Consider the following 22,142-nt stretch of genomic DNA (forward strand, 5'->3'; position numbering starts at 1 on the left):
GAAAACATTATGTTTTGACACTTTACTCCTGTGCTCAAAAATCTCCGGTGGCTTGCTGTTGCCTACTGTTTAGTTTCAAAAGGCCCTCTAATCTATCTTCACCTGGCCTTGTTTCTTATCCTTTCTTAACATAAACCCTGTCTGCTCCTTCCTGTCCATTTCTGCCTTCATGTTTTTGCTCATATTGCTCCAGACTGGAATATTCTTTCCCTCCTCTCCATCACCCTAAGCCTTAGAGTTCTTAAGGTACAGCTCAAAATTCTACAACTAGGTTGTGAGCATGTTTTGGGCAAGGACCATGTCCACTACTTCTTTTATATTCCAATGAATACATATCATAGTGCTACAAACATAATAGACATTTAGTCAATACTTACTAATTTGATTGTTTGGTACTGATGATTACACATGACTCTGTTTTTTCAGTATTTTTTAAATGCCCAGTTAGTAGGTTTTATATTTAAACAACTGTTGGATATAAATAGTTTTTAAAAAGATTTATTTTTAAGTTACAGCAATATAGTTTCAAACTCTATGAAATATGTATGAAAATTAGAAAAATGTACTCTAGCATGTATTGTAATTACATTGTAGTAAAACCATGACTGTCTGATACCCCTAGGGAATGAGTCATTTATGATAGGTGTATATTCCAAACAATGGAAGGCTTACTGTCAACTCTTTTCTTTTCATGTTTAATGGAGTGCTATAAAATGGCCTCTTCGTGTTATGGACCTACCCTCTTAAATCAGTGTGTTGCGTTATCGCTGTAGATGCACATAGAAGCGGTGTGAGGCTTTGGGCGGAGTGACTTTGTCACTCCATACGATGAATGCTGCTCCATACTGCTGAACCGTACTGGCTTCTGTGTTCACTGTGACACACAGGCCTCTGGGGCTACAGTTTTGATATATAGGTTGCTGACTGACTGCTCGCTTCCTTGGAGAGCTAAGCTTCTGTCCTCAGTCTTTTGAACTTTGTCCCGCAGTATAATTAAATCTAGAATGTAGTATGGCATTTAGCAATGGGTTTTAACCCTAAAATATCATGTAGCACATTTAAGAATGATTTTTTTGGGTAATATCATAGTAGTAGGAATGTGAGAGGATCATGTGTCATTCTGGTGTGACTCTATATTGTTTGCCGTTGAAACAACTCTAAAGATTGATACGTGTATATACACCCTTAATTAATTTTTCTGAACAGTTTACTCATAACTCATCTCTTGATTTATAGGTCCCCAGGAATCCTGATATCCCAAATCCAGCTGTGGCTCAAAGAGAGGAGCAAAAAAAGATTGATGGAGCTGAACCTCTTACACCAGAAGAGACTGAAGAAAAGGAAAAACTTCTCACACAAGTAAAATATTTCAAGTGGCTGAAATATTTCTAGTCAACAAATAGAAACAAGAAAATATAGATCACTTTTTAAAAAATGTTATCGATGTCATCATAGTTTATAACATTGTGAAATTTCAGTTGTACATTATTATTTGTCAGTCGCCATATAAATGTGCCCCTTTACTCCTTATGCCTACTCCTCAATCCCCTTTCCCCTCTGGTAACCACTAATCTGTTCCCTTTGTCCATGTGTTAGTTTATCTTCCACATGAGTGAAATAATACAGTGTTTGTCTTTCTCTGTCTGGTTTATTTCACTTAACATAAAACCCTCAATGTCCATCCATGTTGTTGCAAATGGGACAATTTTGTCCTTTTTTATGGCTGAGTAGTATTCCATTTTATATATACACCACATCTTCTTTATCCAATCATCAGTCAATGGGTACTTAGGTTGCTTCCACTTCTTGGCTATTGTGAATAATGCTGCAATGAACATAGGGGTGCATAAGTCTCTTTGTATTGTTGATTTCAAGTTCTTTGGATAAATACCCAGTAGTGGGATAGCTGGGTCATATGGTATTTCTATTGTTAATTTTTTGAGAAATCTCCATACTGTTTTCCATAGTGGCTGCACCAGTTTGCGTTCCCACGAGCAGCGTATGAGGGTTCCCTTTGTGCCACATCCTCTCCAACGTTTAGTTTTTGTCTTTGTGATTACAGCCGTTCTAATGGATGTAAGGTGTAGATCACTTACTTTTTATTTTATGGGCCCAGTAAGCTAATTATTGGACACATCAGCAAAACTCAGGGCTGTTTTGTATACGTTTAGATCAAATATCCCCATTTTTTATCCATTTCACAGAATACACCCTTTTGAAAATACAGTCATGTACTACATAACAACGTTTTGATCAACAACAGGCCACATATACGACAGTGGTCCCATAAGATTAGTACCAGATAGCCTAGGTGTGTAGTAAGCTATACCATCTAGGTTTGTTAAACCACACTCTATGATGTTTGCACAACGACAAAATCACCTAACAACACATTTCTCAGAACCTAGCCGCATCGTTAAGTGAAGCATGACTGTACTAGAAAATACATAAATGCAAAATATGTGTCAATTATTAGAAAGAAGACATGTATTTTATCAATTATAATAAGGTCAGTTAATCCACATATGAACCCTGATAGAAATTACTAGCATCTTCTTATTGAGTGATGTGAACTATTCTCTGAAATTATACTCTACTAATCTTTTATTTATGGAATAATTTCATAATTCTCAAAATGCCTTTTATCCTTTTTTTGGGAAGAATTTTAATAAAACGAGAACTTTCTGAAACTTTTAAAGTTGAGCATTGTATAATTAAAAGCTAATAGTAATTAAATAGGGAGCATTTCCATTTGCACAAAATAAGAATGCTTTCTGGTCATTGTTGCTTTAGTATGAGTGGCGTACTTCTAAAATAATCTGTAGAAGATAAAAAAAGTTATAGCATAAAAGAGCCTCGCAAAATAATAAACAAAAATGTGTACTGGTACCACTTTAGTAGAGAGAGTTGCCAGCAAGATTTATTTATTCAACAAATTCTTCTGAACACTATGCAAGGCACAGTGTTGGAAAGTTTCCACATTAATTATTGAAAGATAGTTTTTATATTTATATCTTGTTATATATAGGTCTTTTCTTTGTCATAGCATGTAATTTTATTGAATTAATTTCTACAAATTACATTCATAAGTTTTTGAGCCAAATACCTGGAAGTCATAAAGTTTAGTTTGAAAATATAATTGTAGTCGGCTGAACACTAGGGCTTAACCCAGAATAAAATAAAACACTTAAATATTCATGTTTTATTTTCAGAATTTATTTACCAAACACAACAATAAAGTTATGGTCTTAGAATGCTACTTGGCTTGCAGTCTATTGTGAATGTACAATATATTGTACAGTATCAACTGAGAAATTGCATTAGTTTGTAATTAGAACTCAAATCAATTTTTTGGCCCCTCCTTGTAGTTGAATTCATCTTTAATCATCTTTCTCTACTACCCTAAATAATTAATCTTTTAAAAAATCATGGCAGTGCGAAGGAACAAATGTGGGATCATCTGAAACATTTATCAGCTAAAGGCTGGGGATAGTTTTGCACTGTTGAGGGTGTCACGTTCATGTGAGTTGGGACATGAGTGGAAAACAAATTCTTGGTCCTGTGAATTCACAGACATGCTAGTAATACCAAAGAGATTTAAGACACTGGTTGGTTAAACTTTTCTATCTTTGAGTAAAGAAATTGAGTGAGCCCAGTAACGTTCTGTTTATAGAAATTCTGTTTATGAATACAATTTTGAACAGAAATTATTTGTTCACAGTGGTTTGGAATGATATAAAGAGCTACAAACTCTTTTCTGCATTCTCCTTTTTTTCTCCACGTTTTTTTGATTTAGTGCATCCACATACCTCTCTTAATTTACATGGAAACAGATCTGCGAAAAAAACCATTCAAGTACTGGAATATCAGGGCTTCAGCATTTATATTAGCATTTTTATTTTAATGCATTAATATTTTAATGTAGTAGGCATCTATAAAATATGGAATTAAAAACAATTATCTTGGAACTGTAAATCAGTTTTTAGTACTTGGAGAGAAGTACTTTCTCTTCATGGTAGTAAAGCAGTTATTTTTATAATAATGCTCACTCAACTTTTGATTCCAACATAAAAAACCTGGGATTTTATAAGGAGGAACTCTTTAAATCTTTTAAACTGTTTTTAATGTATCATTGTCTAGAAGTAAATAAAACAATAAATGGTTTTGTTAATTTAACCTCTATTGATGACGCTTAATTTTTTGTTCACAGGGATTCACAAACTGGACTAAGCGAGACTTTAACCAGTTCATTAAAGCTAATGAGAAGTATGGAAGAGATGACATTGATAATATAGCTCGAGAGGTGGAGGGCAAATCCCCCGAGGAGGTCATGGAGTATTCAGGTTTGTATATGACTTCAAACATGGTGTTTAATGTAGCCTTATTCATTTCTTTAGTGTCAATTCAATTGTACCATTGTTCAGAGATCTTTTAAACTTTTATGAATAAAGTGTAGATGAAAGTATAAAATATAATTGTATTTCTATGAAAAGACTATAAAATTTATCAAAACAAACTGACTGCTAGTGTCCCTAGTAGGTAACTAATAGAGCCAAGTAAAGGCCTGATGAAAGAAGGGTGGATTTTGGATGAGCATTGACAAAATAAGTTTCCCACTTTCCCACCTCTGGAATTTGGTCCTCTTCTGGGCAAGTCAAATCTGAGACTTCAGGTTCAGCAGATTCAATTAGTGTCTTTCTAGGTTGTCCTTAAAGTAGAAAATTCCCATCAGGCCCTTTTAGATCCTCAGACACCCTCAGAGTTCCAGTGAACCCCCCGCAGGTCATGTGGATTCCGTTAACTTGAAGCAAGCTGGACTAGATCTAAAAAGACTGCGTGAAGAAATCCGTTGATTGGTCCTAGAATCGTCTTCCTCTCTTCCTCAGTTGTGTCTTTGCTCTTGACCAGAACTAGGTTAGCTACTGAAGTATACGGAGTTAATACTAATTCTCATGTCACAGCGCATCCAACCTCAGGCTTCTGGAAAGAAATCTTATTAAAAATAGATAATCATGTCTGGTAAGTTTTCTATATGTAGGAATAGGAAGTTTCGAACTTCCGAATAGGTTGAACTCTCAAATTTAGTCTGAATGTCAACTCTTTGGAATCCAGAGCATTTTTCCCTATAGAAACAATGTTACAAAATAGGTTTAGATTTCTGTGTTAGCCCCTCAAAGTCTGTTTAGCTTAACACTGAAATTCTGTGTTATTGCAGTGGAAAATAGTAGAGACGAAACATGACAATACTAATAAATATACCAAAGATTAATACAGGCTAGGAACAGCTTTTAATTTATCTCTAGTGATCGTGTTTGAAGAAATCCAGGTTTAATTAGAGAATAGATACTTTTTTTCTTTTGGAAATCCAAAAGGGTCTCCTGGTGATTATCAGGGACTTTAGAGGTTGATTATATTCAGTTTTTATTTCGTGTAATATAATATCAAGTTTATGAACTTCCTTTTCCTTGATACCAGCATAGCATTACTTTTACGCTTAAGCTTTATCACATAAGTTTAGGGCTTGTGGGGGCTTAGAGAGGGGAAAAATAGATGAGAGAGAGGAATTTTAGCAGCAAGAATTGAATGAAAAGAGTGTAAAAGGATATGTGTAGAGAAATTTTTCTGAAGTAGAATTTTTTTCGAAATAGCATCAGTGTATATGAAGTTGCAAGAAAACAAGTGATTCAAAAAGATATGTCAGATGTTCCCTCAAATTTGACACCAGGCCTGGTAACATGACTAGCTCAGGACAGCTTAATTGGGGCCATGTCAGACGGTGGGGAGATTGGAATGGGTTTATGTAGTTGGTTGCAATAAGAAAAGAAATGTGTGAGGTTGGCTGTTTGTGAATATCTTGTACAAAGCAGGGATTTAAATATGTGTTGAACGAATAAAGGACAGAATGAATAAATGAACACAGATGCTTATAAAAATCGCAGTGCTAACATTCCTTTTTTGATAGACTCTATAAATGAAAAATTTGAGAATGCAGAGTATGTCATTAAAAGGCTTTTCACTGAAGTCATGAGATGTGACATATTAATGCAGTCAGATTATTTAGCTCATTTATAAAATTTGGTGACTTTGTGTTTTTTTCTTTTTGAGAAAAGGCTGTTCCAAGTAAGTTTCAAAAACAAGCTAGGTGGTGCAGCGGTTAAGTTCTCGTGCTCCCCTTCAGCGGCCCGGGGTTCGCTGGTTCGGATCCCGGGTGCGGACATGGCACTGCTTGGCAAGCCATGCTGTGGCAGATGTCCCACATATAAAGTAGAGGAAGATGGGCACGGATGTTAGCTCAGGGCCAGTCTTCCTTAGCAAAAAGAGGAGGATTGGCAGCAGTTAGCTCAGGGCTAATCTTCCTCAAAAAAAGAAAAAGAAAGAAAGAAAAAGCAAGCTATGGGTCATTGGAAATATTGTAAGATTAGTGAGTGGTTCCAAAAGCGAAGTAACAGTTTCAGTAGAAATTGCTGCTTCATAGGAAATTTGAAGGACCTGTTAATAATGGTTTCGTTCTTGTTTTTGCTTGCTAGGAAGCTCTGTTTTCTAGGTTTATATGGCCACTCTCTCTGTCGTATTTCACTTTATGTATTGGTCTCTTCATGTCATGTTTGAATAAAAGCATAGCTTTAAAACAGTGTCTGTAGTATCTTGAAATCCTAGTCATTTTGGATAGATAATTAAAAACTTCATAATATTTTGTGAAAGGAAAATCGCTAAATCTGAATCCTAGTTGTAAACAATGGAAGTTCACTGTATCCTTTCCTGTTAATTCTTTATTTTACAGTTCCTTGGATTCATTTGGTTAAGATGATAGTATTGTAAAGTAATAACTCTGTTTTTCAGCTGTGTTTTGGGAACGTTGCAATGAATTACAGGACATTGAGAAAATTATGGCTCAAATTGAACGCGGAGAAGCAAGAATTCAACGAAGGATCAGTATCAAGAAAGCCCTAGATGCCAAAGTACTATATTTCATAATTGTCAGATTATGATTAGATTGTTTAATTGATATGGTGATTAGCTTTGACTTATTGTTTTGCACATTTAATTAAAAGTGGTGTTTTGTTTAAATCCACAGATTGCAAGATACAAGGCTCCATTTCATCAGTTACGTATTCAGTATGGAACCAGCAAAGGAAAGAACTATACTGAGGAAGAGGATAGATTCTTGATTTGTATGTTACACAAAATGGGCTTTGAAAGAGAAAACGTGTATGAAGAGTTAAGACAGTGTGTACGGAATGCTCCCCAGTTTAGATTTGACTGGTTTATCAAGTCTAGAACTGCCATGGTATGTATTCCTTTCTGACTTATTTCCTCCAACTTTTTATTTTGAAAAATTCCAAATATATATCCTTGACTTAGATTGTCTAATTGTTAATATTTTGCCACCTTGGCTTTCTTCCCCCACCCATATATGTGTATATAAACTTATACATACATACATACGTAGAATCTATAAATAGATATAGCATCTATATTTTATATTTCAGAAATACAGAAACATATCTACATTCAGAAATACATATCTGTATTTTATATTCATAAATATAATATCTTTATTTCTGAACCATTTGAAAGTAAGTTGCAGGCGTCATGAGCGTTCACCTCTAAATACTTCAGCATTCATCTCCTGAGAACGAAGACATTTTCCTGCATAACTGCAATACTCTTATCTTACCTGGAAGTTTTCACATTGATCCAGTAATGTCATCTAGTGTACGGTCCGTGTACAGAATTTTCCGGTTGTCCCAAAAGGGTCTCTCAGAGCCGTTTCTTTAAATTGATAGTGCCGTCAAGGTTCACATATTGCATTTGGTTGTTGCGTCTCTTTAGTCTACAACTTTTTGTTTTTCGTGACAATGACTTTTTTAAGGTGCCCGGGCTCGTTGTCTTATAAAATGTCCCACATGTATCTCATTCTTTGCTCATTGTTAGATTTAGGTTAAGCATGTTTGGCAAGAATGTGACATAAATGACGTATACTTATTATTATCACATCAGGAGGCACATTATGTCAGGTTGTCATCCCCTGGGTGATGCTAAGTTTGATCACTTGGTTAATATGGTGACCACCAGAGCTCTCCTCTTTAAAGGTACATTTTCCTCTTTGTAATTAGGCTGGTGATACTTGAGACTGTGTGAATAACAAGGATTTATTTTTAATGAGAAGGAATTATTGCCTAAGTTGAGTATAAGAATATTATGAGACGGGAATAATTAAGTAGAAGAGATATTTTATTTTACCTTCATGCAATTTACTCTGTTACTTTCTAACATGAATTGTGTTCCTGTTAAATTCTAGTGCTGCTTAGCAGTGTTCGTGATGATATTGAAATAAATGCAACACATTTTTAATGTTGGCATCATCAGTCCTTTGTCAGCTGAGGTAATTAAGACAAAAATAGATTTATACAGCCTAAAAATTAAAAGTAAACAGAAACTAACAATCCAAACAATGGACATTTTTCTTAAGTAGTTGCTATCTATCATAAATGATTTTCTTGGCCAAAAGTTCATAGGGGTGTGAAGCAATGCTTAATATTTTGTTTGACTCATTTTATGTTTTCAGTTCAAGTTGAATAAAAAGGAAAGAAGATGCTAATTTTGGTGGATGCTTTTATAAGATCAGATATTTCTTTAACACAAATTTAGAGTGTTCTTGGATTGTTGTTAGAATGTGCCTATCAAGTTTCTGGAATACATAATGCTGGGAGAGCTAGCAAATACTTTGGATCAAGCCAGCATCCAAAAGAAACTAGAGTAGTTAGAATGGTAGATGGGTTGACTCTCACAACGTGACATTTAATAGGGATAAATTTAAAGCCCTATCCTTGTACAAAAGAGTATGAAATGTGTATATATGAATAAGATACAGTAGGAAGAATTGAGAAAAGAATAAAAAAGATAAGAATGAATCTGTAGCATGAAGGACTGAGGGTGGAAGTAGGGAAGAGTTGCTTGACAAGCTTCTTTGGATCATTGAAATAGATTATTGAAGAACAATGTAAAATACCTCTTCTATTAGCCGTGAAAATGAGATTGTATTTTGACTATCTCAAGACTTTGGCAGTGAGCTTGTTGGCCTTTTAAGGTACCTTCTAGGTCATGGCATCTATGACCATGTTTAGCAGAGAACTCCTTTCAGAAGCCATGCATTTAAAATTTTTGTCAGTTTGGGGTGTTATGTGTGTAATGACCTACTTTGGAGCAGCATCACTAGCTTGTAAAAGACAAGTGCCTACCTGCATTTGTCGGTGAATCATGTTTTAGATCATACCTGCCCTTTTATGTGATGTAGCATTTGCTGAATTTTGAGTATTATTTCAGTGATATTTTACTATTTTTAAAAGGTTGAGAGGTTAATGCTGTTTTCAGTTTCTGGAATCATTAAAGTAAAACAGTAGCATGAAACAGATTCAAAAGTGCAAAGAAAATCTTATATTATTTGTAATATGAACATGACTGTAGAACTACATGACCTTATTTCATTTTCTAAGAGAAAAACCCAGTATATTAACAACCACTAGATGTCTCTTAACTCCCTTGTAAAGAATCTTTTTATCCTCCATCTTCTTTCTACAAGACATTTACTTTTTTCTTTCCTAAGAGATTTAAATCTCTAATGTATATTTTCCAAAGAACAGATGTTAACCATGTAGGTAATTGCAAAATGAAACCTGTATTTTGTCTGTTAAAAATGAAGACACCTCTGTCCTTAATTACTTTCTGGAAGGTGGAATTTATGATTTCTAAAGAATCCTTAAAAACATAGAATAGTTTACTTCATATTTAAATATTTTAATCCAAATTTTTTTGCTTTTTAAATTTTCTATCATATTGTTTTTATTTCCCTTCTAGTTAATGGATAATTTTTGCCTGGTTTTTTTTTTTGGATTTGGAGTGTAGGAAGTATATTTTAAAATATGCACATATTTGGACCATCGTTTTGGAATATTTCATGATAATATCAATCAGGGAATTAAAGAAATGGATTATTAATGATCTTAGATGATCTCTTTCCCCCCTCATTTTAAATAATTGTTCTTGTATAGTGAGTGAATCACGTTCACAATCTAGGAAGAGAAACTTCCCCCTTGAAAGAGCAGTTGTGATTTCTGAAATTAAAATAATTTGATTCATTGAAAAATACCATCTTAAAAATACAGAGGATGTAATTTGATTCATTATGTGTGTCAGTGTGTACAAATTAAAATCTTTAATGATTAAACTTTAAACTTAGTTTACTAAAGAAGCTATCTTCAAAAATGTAATCTTGCTTAAAGATGACCCTTTTCTTTCCCAGAGATACCAATAAATACTGTGAAGTACTTAGAAAAATGGGAGAAACCTTAGTAGTCATATTTTATTCAGAGAACTCAAAGTACTGAATTCATGGCTTCTGACTTAACTAACAGTCTTAAAGTGCTTAAAGGCGTGAACTCCACTTCTAAATATGCCTCACTTTGAAAGCCTCCAGCTAAAGGTTGAAGATTTCTTTGAGGCTCTTCTCCATTTAAAAATGCTGGCTATACAAAAGAAAAAATGAGTTTTAGTCCCATTACTCTGTGCTAAAAAGATTGTGATTTCTTTCTCTGAGAGCTTGTGTGGTCTTTAAGTAAGTAATCAGTCTCTATTGAACTACATAAACAAGTAGGAAGGATATAATCAATTTAGATTTTTAAGCTCAGAGCATATGAATCGCCCTACCATTTTCCTTCTAAGAAAAATATATTAAAATGGGGTCTTAGTCTGAGGACATTTGAAAAATATCAGAATTAAAAGGACTTTTACCAAATGACTATAAGAGGAAATGATAATACTCTGAATTTATATAGTACCTTTTGTGTAAGGCTTGCCAGTCACTTTACCAACATTAGCTCATTAATTTTCTTGCCATTCCTTTTAGGGAATGGATGTCAGGATACTATCTCCATTCCTTTAGTGACAGACTAACGTGACTGGGAGATGTAAGAAGAATCTGCGAGGTCCAAAAGATCTAGCACGTTAGTCAATTTACTGGAAGGGACTTGTGGAAAGTACCCAAAGTTTAATCAGTAAATCGTTGGACCCGCTTAAGTCCTTTTAAGTACTTAAAGGAGAAAAAACCAGAATTTAACTCTCTGAGATAAAGAACATTTCTTGATGTAAACACTTATTGCATCCTTTGCGGGGTTGCTTTGACTCTTAATTTTAATAAAAAATAATTCATGCCTTTTAACCTCTGAGGAGCTCTTTTCTTTCCTCTCTTAGCCAGCTCAAGAGGCTGTGTGCACATTGCCTGTGGCCATGTACCTTGAGTTGAATCAAAGTATTAGTAATTAGTTATTAGAGTTATGCTGCCTTTTGTAGTAATTTAAATGAATTTTTCTGATAGCATCTCAGAAAGAGAATTACACGCTGTTGTGTACAGTGTAATAAAAATTTCATGTTATTACTGTTTGTTTTCAAATCACGACTTTGTCATTGTGTTCCTTATTTAAAATTAAGAAAATGACATTCCTCATTAGAATTGTAGAGGAAAAAATACTTTTTAGAAAATATCACTATAGCTTTTTATTAGCTTGCTTCCCTTCTAATAGGTTTATCAGTGATAGTAAATGTTAATTAGGTTATTAGTTCAGCACAAGATATTTTATAAATGATCCGTCCAGTCAGAGGAGGATTTTCTTTATAGATACTTTAGAAAAATGAAAGTCAAATTAAAAACTTTCTGACTTATTCTCTAGTCACAATACCACTTTTGTTTGTTGCTCATGCAGCATAGTCTAGGAAATTACATAAAGAAGGCCACTCACAATTCTGATTTTGTGTTAGTACTTAATTGTATGATAACAGCTAATATTGATGTTCTAGAGCATTACATTCTTAATGGAATGTGAGAAATATGAATTAGTGTATTTTTAGTAAAATTGGTAAACTATAAAATGTATTGATGGGCTCTTCTTGACTATAGAATTGTTAAAATATTAAAAACCCAATACATTTATGCTCATAGGGATATATTATTAACTCACACACTTGAAAGACAAAAATGTCCCTTTTCAGCCTTAATTTTGTATAGTTCCTATATAGAGATTATGTGCAGAGGGAGTAGTGCTTAGCTTTGCCTTGAAGGTTAGGTAAGAGGAATGGCTTCACAGAAGAGGTCCTTCTTGGAACTGAGTCTTGAAAAACTAGAAGGAGCTGGCTATGGGACTACATTCCAGGTTGTGGAAACAGCAAATGCAAAGGTGTAAACAAGCGCAACAAGTTCAGAAACTGTGAGTAGGTTGGTATGGGAGAGTGGAGTCGGGAACTACTAGAAGATGAGGAAGTAGATGGCAACCAAATTACCAAGGGCTCTGTCTGCTGTGTTGAAGTCTTTGGTCATTAGTCTCTAGACTAAGTAGAGAGTCATTGAAAGATTTTAACAGATCAGTGACATGATCAGATTTATGTTTTAGAGATATTATTCTGTGGAAGTGGGCCATTGTCTACCTCAACTACCAACTATAGACGGATAATTCCCAAATTTCTCTCTCTCTTTTCTCTGTTCCTCATCCTTTTTTTCCCATCCATCTTGGCTAATGTATCACCATCTACCCCAGAGTCATTTTTCACTACTGCTCTTTTAACCTTTAAGTGTGATTGATTATATCTAAAGGGACCAGCATAGCCTCTTGCACAAAGTAGGCATTCAGTGAACAAAGGAGCATGGAACTTTCGTACTTCAGTTTGCTTCTGTCTTGTAGACTCTTACAGATGGGTCAGATTTGGATAGAATGTGAAGAAATGCTTGAGTTTTCTTTTCTTTTTATCAGCCATTTTCTAGTGATAGACTTTATTTGGCTGTCATCCCTGCAGCTTTTATTTATTATTAAGTTTGAATAGCCAGTTGTAAATATCATGTGTTGTTTTTTGTTTGTTTATTTTTTTGAGGAAGATTAGCCCTGAGCTAACTGCTGCCAATCCACCTCTTTTTGCTGAGGAAGACTGGCCTGAGCTAGCATCCGTGCCCATCTTCCTCTACTTTATATGTGGGATATCTACCACAGCATGGCTTGCCAAGCGGTGCCATGTCCGCACCTGGGATCCGACCCAGCGAACCCTGGGCTGCTGAAGTGGAATGTACACACTTACTGCCTCTGCGTCACCGGGCCGACCCCTCATGTGTTTTATTATTAACTATAGTGTTTCTTTTAAGACTGAACTGTTCTAACAATCTGAAATACAACTACACTAACAAGAGTCCATTTTAGGTATTTATACTGGTATGTTATCTTGTGAGGAAGTGATATAATATTTTACAAATAACAATGTTTAAGCAGCAGCAGTTAAGTAAAAGCATCATAACATTTGATACTTGTTTAAGAAATGTAGGCTATATTTATTTTAGAATATTAACTCATTTAACTGCCCGTGTGCTTGGGTCCCGAGATTCTAGTGTAGAATGCCATTGCTTTTTGTTAGCATGATAGAGGTTCCAAAGTGACAAAGAACCTGGGAAATGTATACAAAATGTAGAGTCGAAAGTATTGACCCTGTCGGTAAAGTAATAGGGAGTTTATAGAAGAGCAAAGGAGAAAAAACACCCTTTTTGCTTTACTAAGAACTGTGGAAGGAAATTCTGACTTTACAGAACTGCCTGCAAATTTAGAAACACAAATGTGGAGCGTGGTTTATTTTTTTGCCCTTGCTCATTCACCTGCTTTTGACTTTGAACCATAACAGGCACAGACCTTCTGTCATTCAGACTTAGGTAGGCTTAGTGTCTAGGATTTTAGTACATAGGAAATGTAATGTGGAGCCTCTTTAATCTCTTTCGATAAATCACTTCAAGTCTACCGATGCTTTCTGTGCCTTTTGAATTGATGCTTTGAAGCTGAGTATTGGGGCAAAGGATATTTGAACTTGGTGCCCAGCATGATTGATATTCACCACACACTAAGGGACAGCGCCACTCACTGCAAACATTCCATCATTTATTAAATAAAGGTCGAGATACATATCTTAGTATTCAACAGTTGAAACTTGTGTGGCTTTGCATTGAATAGAAACATAAACCATTAAAAAGCTACAGAAAACCAAGGCAGCGCAATTTGTTTAAAGTAAATCTAAAGTCTATAGTTTAAAACAGGGGTTGGCAAACTGTGGCCCACCACCTGTTTTTGTACTGCCTGCAAGCTGAGGAATGAGTTTTACATCTTCAAATGGTTGAAAGAAAATCTAAAGAAGACCATTTTGTGACATGTGAAAATTATGCACAATTCAAATTTTACTATCTGTAAGTAAGGTCTTATTGTAACGCGGCCGCACTCATTCACTTATGTGTTGTCTTTGGCTGCTTTCAAAATGCCGCAACAGCATTGCTGAGCCATTGTGACAGAGACCATGTGGTCTACAAAGCCTAAAATATTTACTATCTGGCTCTTTATTGAAAAGATGTGCTGACCCCTGGTTTAAAAGAATTTGTAAGAAAGGTGGAAAGAAATAATATAACCAAGGGTAAACTGTCCTTTAAGAAAAGCGTTAAATGAAGGATGGGTAAAGGGAGAGGATATTTAGCCTAAAAGAGGGGTGTTTCGAGGGGGTCTGTTGGTGATTGTGATGGAGGCATTATAGCTGCCTTGTAATATTTGAAGTATTGTCATACAGAAGAGGGAATCAGCTTGTTCTCTATGACTACAAAAGTTAGACTTAGAACCAATTGTTGGAAACTTTAAGGTAGCAAACTGTAGCTTTGCATAAGGGAACATTTTTAACTTGTCCAAAGGTAGACTAGACAGCCTTGGGAGGTAGTGAGTACCCCATCATTGGAAGAATTCCGACAGGCTGGGCAACTAATTAGCAAGGACCTAGTAGAAGGGATTCAAGCATCAACTTGAATGATCTTTAAAGGTTCTTTCTAATCTCGAGAGTCTATAATTTTATGAACTCCCACTATTGAAAATCTGTATTTCCAAGTACAAAACACACCTTTGATTACATCGCTCTTCCTGCTCAAAAATCATCAATGAGATCCTTTTGTTAACTGAATTAAGTAAAATTCCTTATTTCTTCATTTCTAGTTTCTTTGTACTTTGATCCAAACTTGGCCTTGTCCATCACTCTTATTACTCTGTACAGCATTTCCCCAGTTGGTTTCTACCAAACGTTGTTCCAGGATATATAAATAGATGATATGCAGGGCACGGGTTCTGTGTTCAAATAGATTTGGGAAGTGCTGATACTAAATCCTACTCTTGACCCTTGCAATCTACATTAGAATGCTAAAAGCTCCGAGGAAGTTTTGCGATGAAGAAATTTGTATAACCTTTTTCAAATCCAGCTTTTCCCACATACTTGTGACCACAGGATACTTTTTCTTTCTTTTGCCACAGCTGTTAACACTGCAGAACGGTTTTCCATTTGTCATTTTCCTATTCTCTTCTGTTGTCTTTATTGTTTTTGCATCTCCTCTCTTCTTGTGTTTTATTTTTCTCCTTCCAATTTCATTCCTAAATCCAGTGTGGAGGAATGGTGAGAGAAAGAGATAATCAGACTAGAGAATTGTGGAAACAGTTTGAGACCACATGAACTACTCCCTGTAACCCCAGGGAAATAGGAAGATAAAGAGGTATCAGAACCTAGGAGAATAGGTATGTGAAAGGAGAAATTATAGTGGATGGAAGTGCTTTTGACATCATGAAACTTCTCATAGTCATTTCATAGTCACTTGGTTATTCAAAAAGTGAATCACTGTTTTATGGGTAATCTAGCCTTTTTCCTTGCAATTTCTGCTTTTAGCTAGTGTTCTGTTTATGATACCATCTGTTTAGTTAGGCAATCTTTAAGCAGGTGAATAAAAAATGGATTGGTTTCTCTAGAGAAAGTGACATTACCTATGCTAGAATGTAACATTCGTACTCGCCCATTCCTTGGTGCCTTTCTCTAGGGAGATTATTTTTCTTTGTCTGGAGTAGTTGGTGACAGGTTAAAAGGAATGAAGGTAAGAATTTGTTATCCAGTCTATTTATAATTATTTTGAGATAGTCTTAACTCTCTGCATGTGAGCCTGTCTCAAAAGTATTAGTTTTTTTTTCCTGAATCACCCATATGAAACATGAATATGTATCTAAAGATATCTCCAGTCACAGGCAACTATTGCTTATTGAGAATAATAATAGCCGGAGGATATAGCTTACTGATTCAAGGATCAGCTTCACATAAAGACTCTATCTAAGTCTCCCTAGAAACCAACGATCAAATCTCATCAGGCTCAACTTTAGTGCTTTCTATAATAGATAAATTGAATAACATGCTGTTTAATTTGTATGTGTGTTGTTGAATGAAGTTATGAAGAGTATTTGGCCTGCATTTAAAGATAACCACTATTGTTTTGGTAAGTAAGGAAAATTCCAGTGTTATTTTCCCTAAATTATTTAACCTTGGGTAATTTGAGGATGCATGAGAAACTTGAATGTACCAGTGTTCTGTAAGGTTATTTTTAACAGTTAGACAATAATTTGTTGATGAAGAATTTTTTTTCTGGCTAGATTGTCTTTGGTTTTCTGCCCTCATTTGGGCTTGAATTTTAAAGAGTAGCAAATGCTTGGATAGTTGATAATATTTCTGTATGTAACATTTCCTATGTTGTATGCCATTTGTCTGGCTTTTATTTGCAAAGATAAAACTGTATTTAAAAAATTTGCCATTTCTTAAAAATGTTACAGATTTCCCAAGGCCTAAATGTTCATTGCAGAAAATTTGGAAAATACACACTAGTATAAAGAAGAAAATAAAAGTTACCATTGGTCCTACTCTCAGAGATAGCTGCTATTAACCACTAGTAACGTTGTAGTTAATATTCTCTCAGCTATTTCTGTGTATATATGTATATAATAAGATGTGTCTGTGTATTCCATTTCCAAATTACCAAAAATTTAGTTCCCAGTATTTCCCTGCTAAAAATAACAGTGTTAAACATTGTTTTGTAAATCTTTATATACAACTATTTCCTTACATTAAGTTTCTAGGAGTGAAATTGTTAGTTCAAAGGGTGTGAAATTTTTAAGATGCTTCATTGATATTCCCAAATTGCTTTCTAGAAAAGTAGTGTATTATTCTGCTTGGGCTGCCATAACAGAATACTGCAGATAGGGTGGCTTAAACAGAAATTTCTCTCAGTTTTGGAGACTGGAAGTCCAAGATCAAGGTGCCAGGAGAGTTGGTTTCTGGTGAGGACTTTCTCCTTGGTTTGTAGACAGCACCTTCTTGCTGAGCCCTCACGTGGCCCTTTCTCTGTGCACGTGTAGAGAGAGAGAGAGAGATCTCTGCGTGTCTCTTCCTATTCTTAATAAGAACACCAATCCTGTCAGATTAGGGCCCCACTCTTCTGGCCTCATTTAACCTTAATTACCTCCTTAAAGACCCTGTCTCTTAACACATTTACATTGTGGGGGTTTTAAGGCTTCAACATACAAATTTGAAGGGGACACAATTCATTCCGTTCCAGGTAGTAACATTGGCATCCCGTCGTCAGTGAATAAGAGTTTCCATTTCACCATCTTATCTCCAACACTGGCTACACACGCCACACATGCACACTTGCACGCATGTATTATTGCTAATTTGATAAAGATGGCATTGTTTTACTTTGCACTTCTTTGATCATTAGTTTGAGTGAGATTTTCTTTAATATTTGGACATTTTAATTTTTATGAGTTTTCTATTCTTGTACTTTGACCGTTTTTTGTTGCCAATAAACCTACATTTTCATTTGCTTGTTTAGCTGTTTTGTATCTTGTCAGACATTTTTGCTTATACAGAAAAGGAATCATATTTTAAAATATTATTTATCTTTTGATATGAAACTATTATTTATCTTTAAAATACAACAAAGTATACAGAGTTAATATATCTGAGTGTCCATATTAATGAATCATATGTTTAATGTTCACCATACATTCATAAAAACTGTTTATAGTTTGGATGCATTGATTTGCTGGCAGTGAAATATAGGTAATGGCAAGGTTAATGCAAAATCTTTTCAGCTGTTGTTTGCTCTGAATTAACAAATACAGCAGTGTTTCATGAGATGTGCTCCTCAGAACTCTGATCCCACAAGATGTCCTAGGAGAAGAGAGTTCTGTTGGTTGAATAGCTTTGAGAACTGCCTGCATCCTACATCTCCTACCTACTGGTTAACAGTGCTCATCAGGAACTTAAAGGCTCTGAGAAGCTCTGTAGTAAAGAAATCTGTTTGACTGTTGTAAACCGAGTACTTCCAAAACTTACTTTGGCGATAGAACATCCCCTTATTTTTTTGTTTGTTTATGTGATGTTTTGGTTAACTTTTTATCTTGAAATATTTATGGATTCACAGGAAGTTGTAAAGAAATGTACAGGGAGGTCTCATGTACCCTTCACCAGGTTAACATCTTGCATAACTGTAGTACAATGTCACAACCAGGAAATTGACATTAGTACACTCCACGGAGCTTATTCAGATTTCACAGGTTATACATGCACTTTGTGTGTGTGTCTGTGTGTGTCTGTGTCTGTGCGTCTGTGTATGTGTGGAGTTCAGTGCAGTTTTATCACATGTAGTTTGTGTAACCAGGACCACCACAAGCCTCCCTTGTGCTAGCTCTTTATAGCCACACTCACTCTCCCCGCTTTCCCTAGCCCCTGGCAGCTGTTGAAATAGTCTCCATTTCTAAACTTTGGTCATTTCAATAAGGTTATATAAGCGGAATAATATGTAACCTTTTGAGGTTGGCTTTTTTGCACTTAGCCTAATTCCCTTGAGGTTCATCCAGGTTGTTGTGTGTACCTCTGCTTTGTATTGCTGAGTAGTATTTCATGATATGCGTATACCACAGTTTGTTTACCCGTTCACCCCTTGAATGACATTTACCCCTTCCCCATATTTTTGGTGGAATCTATTAATACCCGTATAAATATTGTTCTGAAGAATACCAACTTTAGAAATTCTGTACCACAGAAATGATACAATTAAAGAATTGTCCGTTTTTAAAGATTATGCCTGGGTTTCAGGAATTAAGTCTTTTATTATTTGGTTTAGGAATTCCAGAGACGCTGTAATACTCTGATTTCATTGATTGAGAAAGAAAATATGGAAATTGAGGAAAGAGAGAGAGCAGAAAAGAAGAAACGGGCAACTAAAACTCCAATGGTAAAATTTTCAGCATTTTCCTAACTTTTAGGTAGATCCCATTTTTTTACATAATTGAAATGCCTATATTATGTTTAATGCCATAGTGATACCTACTATAAAAAGTGGTTTTATGAAATGCTAATTTGTTTTTGACAGAAAAAGAATTACACTACAACCACACTTTTCCTATCTGTAGAACATATGTTTAGGAACTCCCTAATAACAGGGCTCAGTATTTTAAAAAATCCCTCATGGCTTTAAGCAGAAGTCTAATGCAAGTAAAATCCTTTGAATTGAGACTAGAGTTGTCATGGGGAGTAGGAGAGGGGCGGGGTGGGGTGGGCTGGGGCTGAGGTTGAACCTGGGAGTTCTGATTTGATCAAATAAGTTTCAGATCTTTGTGGAACTGTGAGTGCAAATAAGAACTTCGGGCAGACAGCAAAGCTTTACTTGGTTTACTTGGGAATAAGTTAACTGTTGAATAATAAGATGACTTGATTCTAATCCAGTCAGGTTGCCTTGTATAGCTACAATTTAAATACTCTTCAATAGATCATATTATTTGAGTGTGATGAAGTAAACTACCGTATTTCATCAAGTCTAAGATGCTTTCCATTATAAGACAGCATTATTTTATGAACCACTAAGAAAAAATGCTGTCAAGTAACTATAATTTGTCATCAATTGTAAGGTGCATCCTGATTTCAGAGATGCTCAAGTGGGAAAGAAATGTGCATCATAGAATATATGAAATATGGTATTTTAACATTTATCATAACGTTTTAAAAAATAATACACTCATAAGTAACATTTTGCCCAGAAAACTTTAAATATTAAGTAGTTCTTTAAAATAAGAATACATTTATAGTACCATGTGTAAGTAGACACTTGATGACTATTTTTGATGGGTATTTTATGTCTTTTCTTATAAAGAAACATCTTTGAAGGTTATTTTACATTGGGTTATATAGTTTGTTGGGCTATATAGAACATTAACTGTGAGTATAACATTTAAGTGAATATTCATGTTAAAATTTTTTTTTAATGCATTTACATCCTAGATTTAACATTGTTGGGCCATTTAAAAATGTGCATATTGGAGCAGAACATTAAATCTGTTTCCATTTTAGTCACAGAAAAGAAAAGCAGAGTCAGCTACTGAGAGCTCTGGAAAGAAGGATGTCAAGAAGGTGAAATCCTAAAGCCTAGAAATAAAGTTTTAAATGGGAAACTGCTATTTTCTTGTTCCCATCTTCAAATGCTAATTGCCAGTTCCAGTGTATTCATGGTACTCTAAGAAAAATCTCTTTGGTTTTGATTTCTTGCATATTTTATATATTTTACAATGCTTTCTACCTGAAATGTGTAGCTTTATATTTTATGCATTCTAGTATTTTTGTGTACTGTATTTTGTGCATTTCATGTCTTCATCAAAATTCTCTCAGTCCTTGTTCTTTTGAAGCTTGTGCTGAGGTTTTAGCTTTTCTATGTTTTATATGCCGCTGCTTTGAAAGAGAACCTAGATTCTATAGCTGTATTATTGTTGTTTCATACTTTAAATTTATATGGCTGTGGAAAAATGAATTAAAATGATTTGAGGAGAAAGACTTTTTCACTTCTTTGTTGCTTTCTTTTCTATTGAGTATGGGCTTGTACGTGTTACTGCATACTGTGATTAGCATAATAATTGTTTCTTTGAGGTCATCTAAATATTTTTTCCCTAAAGGAATAAAGGGTGAGAACAGAAAAATATTAAAAAAACTAATATTTGATACTGTGCTTGCTGTCAGTATGCATTACATTTAAATTATTCTCTAAATATTCAAGTGGGAAAATATAATAAAGAAAATGTCTATAAGAAATTTAATTATTTCCTGTTTTTTGTGCAGTAGAAAATAGTTGTGTTTACTGAATTATATTGCTCACTACTGTGTATCTGGTTGAACGTTAAAGCTTTGCTTGCTGACTTGTGCATGATCTTCTGTCTCAGAGCCTGTTCAGAGGAGTCTGGGTATAACAAATAGATTTATTAACAACTGAATTAGGAGTATGAAATAAGCACCGTGCATGCAGAAGAAGGGTGCTGTCTTCTGTAGAAATACAATTATGCTTAGATAACAATCAATCTGGGTTTTACACACCAAGACTTAATTTCTTGCTCGCACTACAGATCCCATGCAGGTCAGAGGGATGTGAGAATGGGAGAGGATCTGCTCCACGTAGTCACTCAGGGCTCCAGGCTGACTGAGGCTCCACTGTTTTGTAGCTGCACCATCTGGGACATGTGGCCTTTTCAGCTACAACTGTGGGAGAAAGAGAGGCTGAAGAATCTCATGTAGGCTTATTATTGCCTCAGCCCCGAAGTGACGTGTTTCTTCCACTTAGATTTCATTGTCCAAAACTAGCCATGTGGTCCTGTGTACATGCAAGAGGGCTGGCAAGTGTAGGGGAACAAATGGAATGTTTTGCATTACTGCCTCTGCCACAGGGGCTGTCGGTTCAGGAAAGGACCTGGCCTGTCACATGAAACTGTTAGTGTGCAGTTAATCAGAGCCGAGGTCAGGTTATAAGGGAACAGGAAAAATGGATCAGAATCTAGTGTGAAACACACAGCAAATAAATAAGCAATGCTGGGAATGCAGAGCGGTGGTGTTTGTTATCAGAACAAGGTTTGGACTACTAAAGAGTTGCTCCCTCCCCCTACCAAGATCTTTCACATTTCCTATCATTGGCAACCCTTGGGTAGCCCTTGGTTCAAGTAAGCATCTCTCATATCTTCTCATAAGGGTTTTACAGCATAGGAATTGATCTTCTAGAATGACAACCCACTGTCTGCTGGACTCTTCCAAGTCTTCGTTCATTGTCCAGATTTCATATTTCTTACTGCCGTGCCCCGGATTGGATTCCTTTGACTGTTTTCACTATTAGGACTTAGACTCTTATATTCTCTTGGAGGTTGGGGTGAAATTGAGGTGCTGTTAAGAGATGAGATTAGGATGATGTT

At 35.2% G+C, this 22,142-nt stretch overlaps 1 protein-coding gene across 6 annotated transcripts in view; it reads left to right on the forward strand.

Annotated features, from left to right (window-relative positions):
- Positions 1 to 20,994, forward strand: part of SMARCA1 (SWI/SNF related, matrix associated, actin dependent regulator of chromatin, subfamily a, member 1) — a 67,520-nt gene extending 46,526 nt beyond the window's left edge. For 2 of the 6 annotated variants that reach the window (XM_046673965.1, XM_046673966.1), the window contains 6 exons: positions 1,237 to 1,359; positions 4,211 to 4,343; positions 6,841 to 6,959; positions 7,076 to 7,288; positions 19,046 to 19,156; positions 20,269 to 20,994. In XM_046673965.1, coding sequence (XP_046529921.1) covers positions 1,237 to 1,359; positions 4,211 to 4,343; positions 6,841 to 6,959; positions 7,076 to 7,288; positions 19,046 to 19,156; positions 20,269 to 20,340 — 771 coding nt within the window. In that variant the 3' untranslated portion in view covers positions 20,341 to 20,994. Of the gene's footprint in view, positions 1 to 1,236; positions 1,360 to 4,210; positions 4,344 to 6,840; positions 6,960 to 7,075; positions 7,289 to 19,045; positions 19,188 to 20,199 lie in introns of all 6 variants that reach the window. The other 4 variants (XM_046673967.1, XM_046673970.1, XM_046673968.1 and 1 more) reach the window with 3 other exon arrangements.
- Positions 20,995 to 22,142: the final 1,148 nt, after the last annotated feature.

The sequence above is a fragment of the Equus quagga genome, chromosome 10, assembly GCF_021613505.1.
Source record: "Equus quagga isolate Etosha38 chromosome 10, UCLA_HA_Equagga_1.0, whole genome shotgun sequence".
NCBI classification, from domain to species: domain Eukaryota; kingdom Metazoa; phylum Chordata; class Mammalia; order Perissodactyla; family Equidae; genus Equus; species Equus quagga.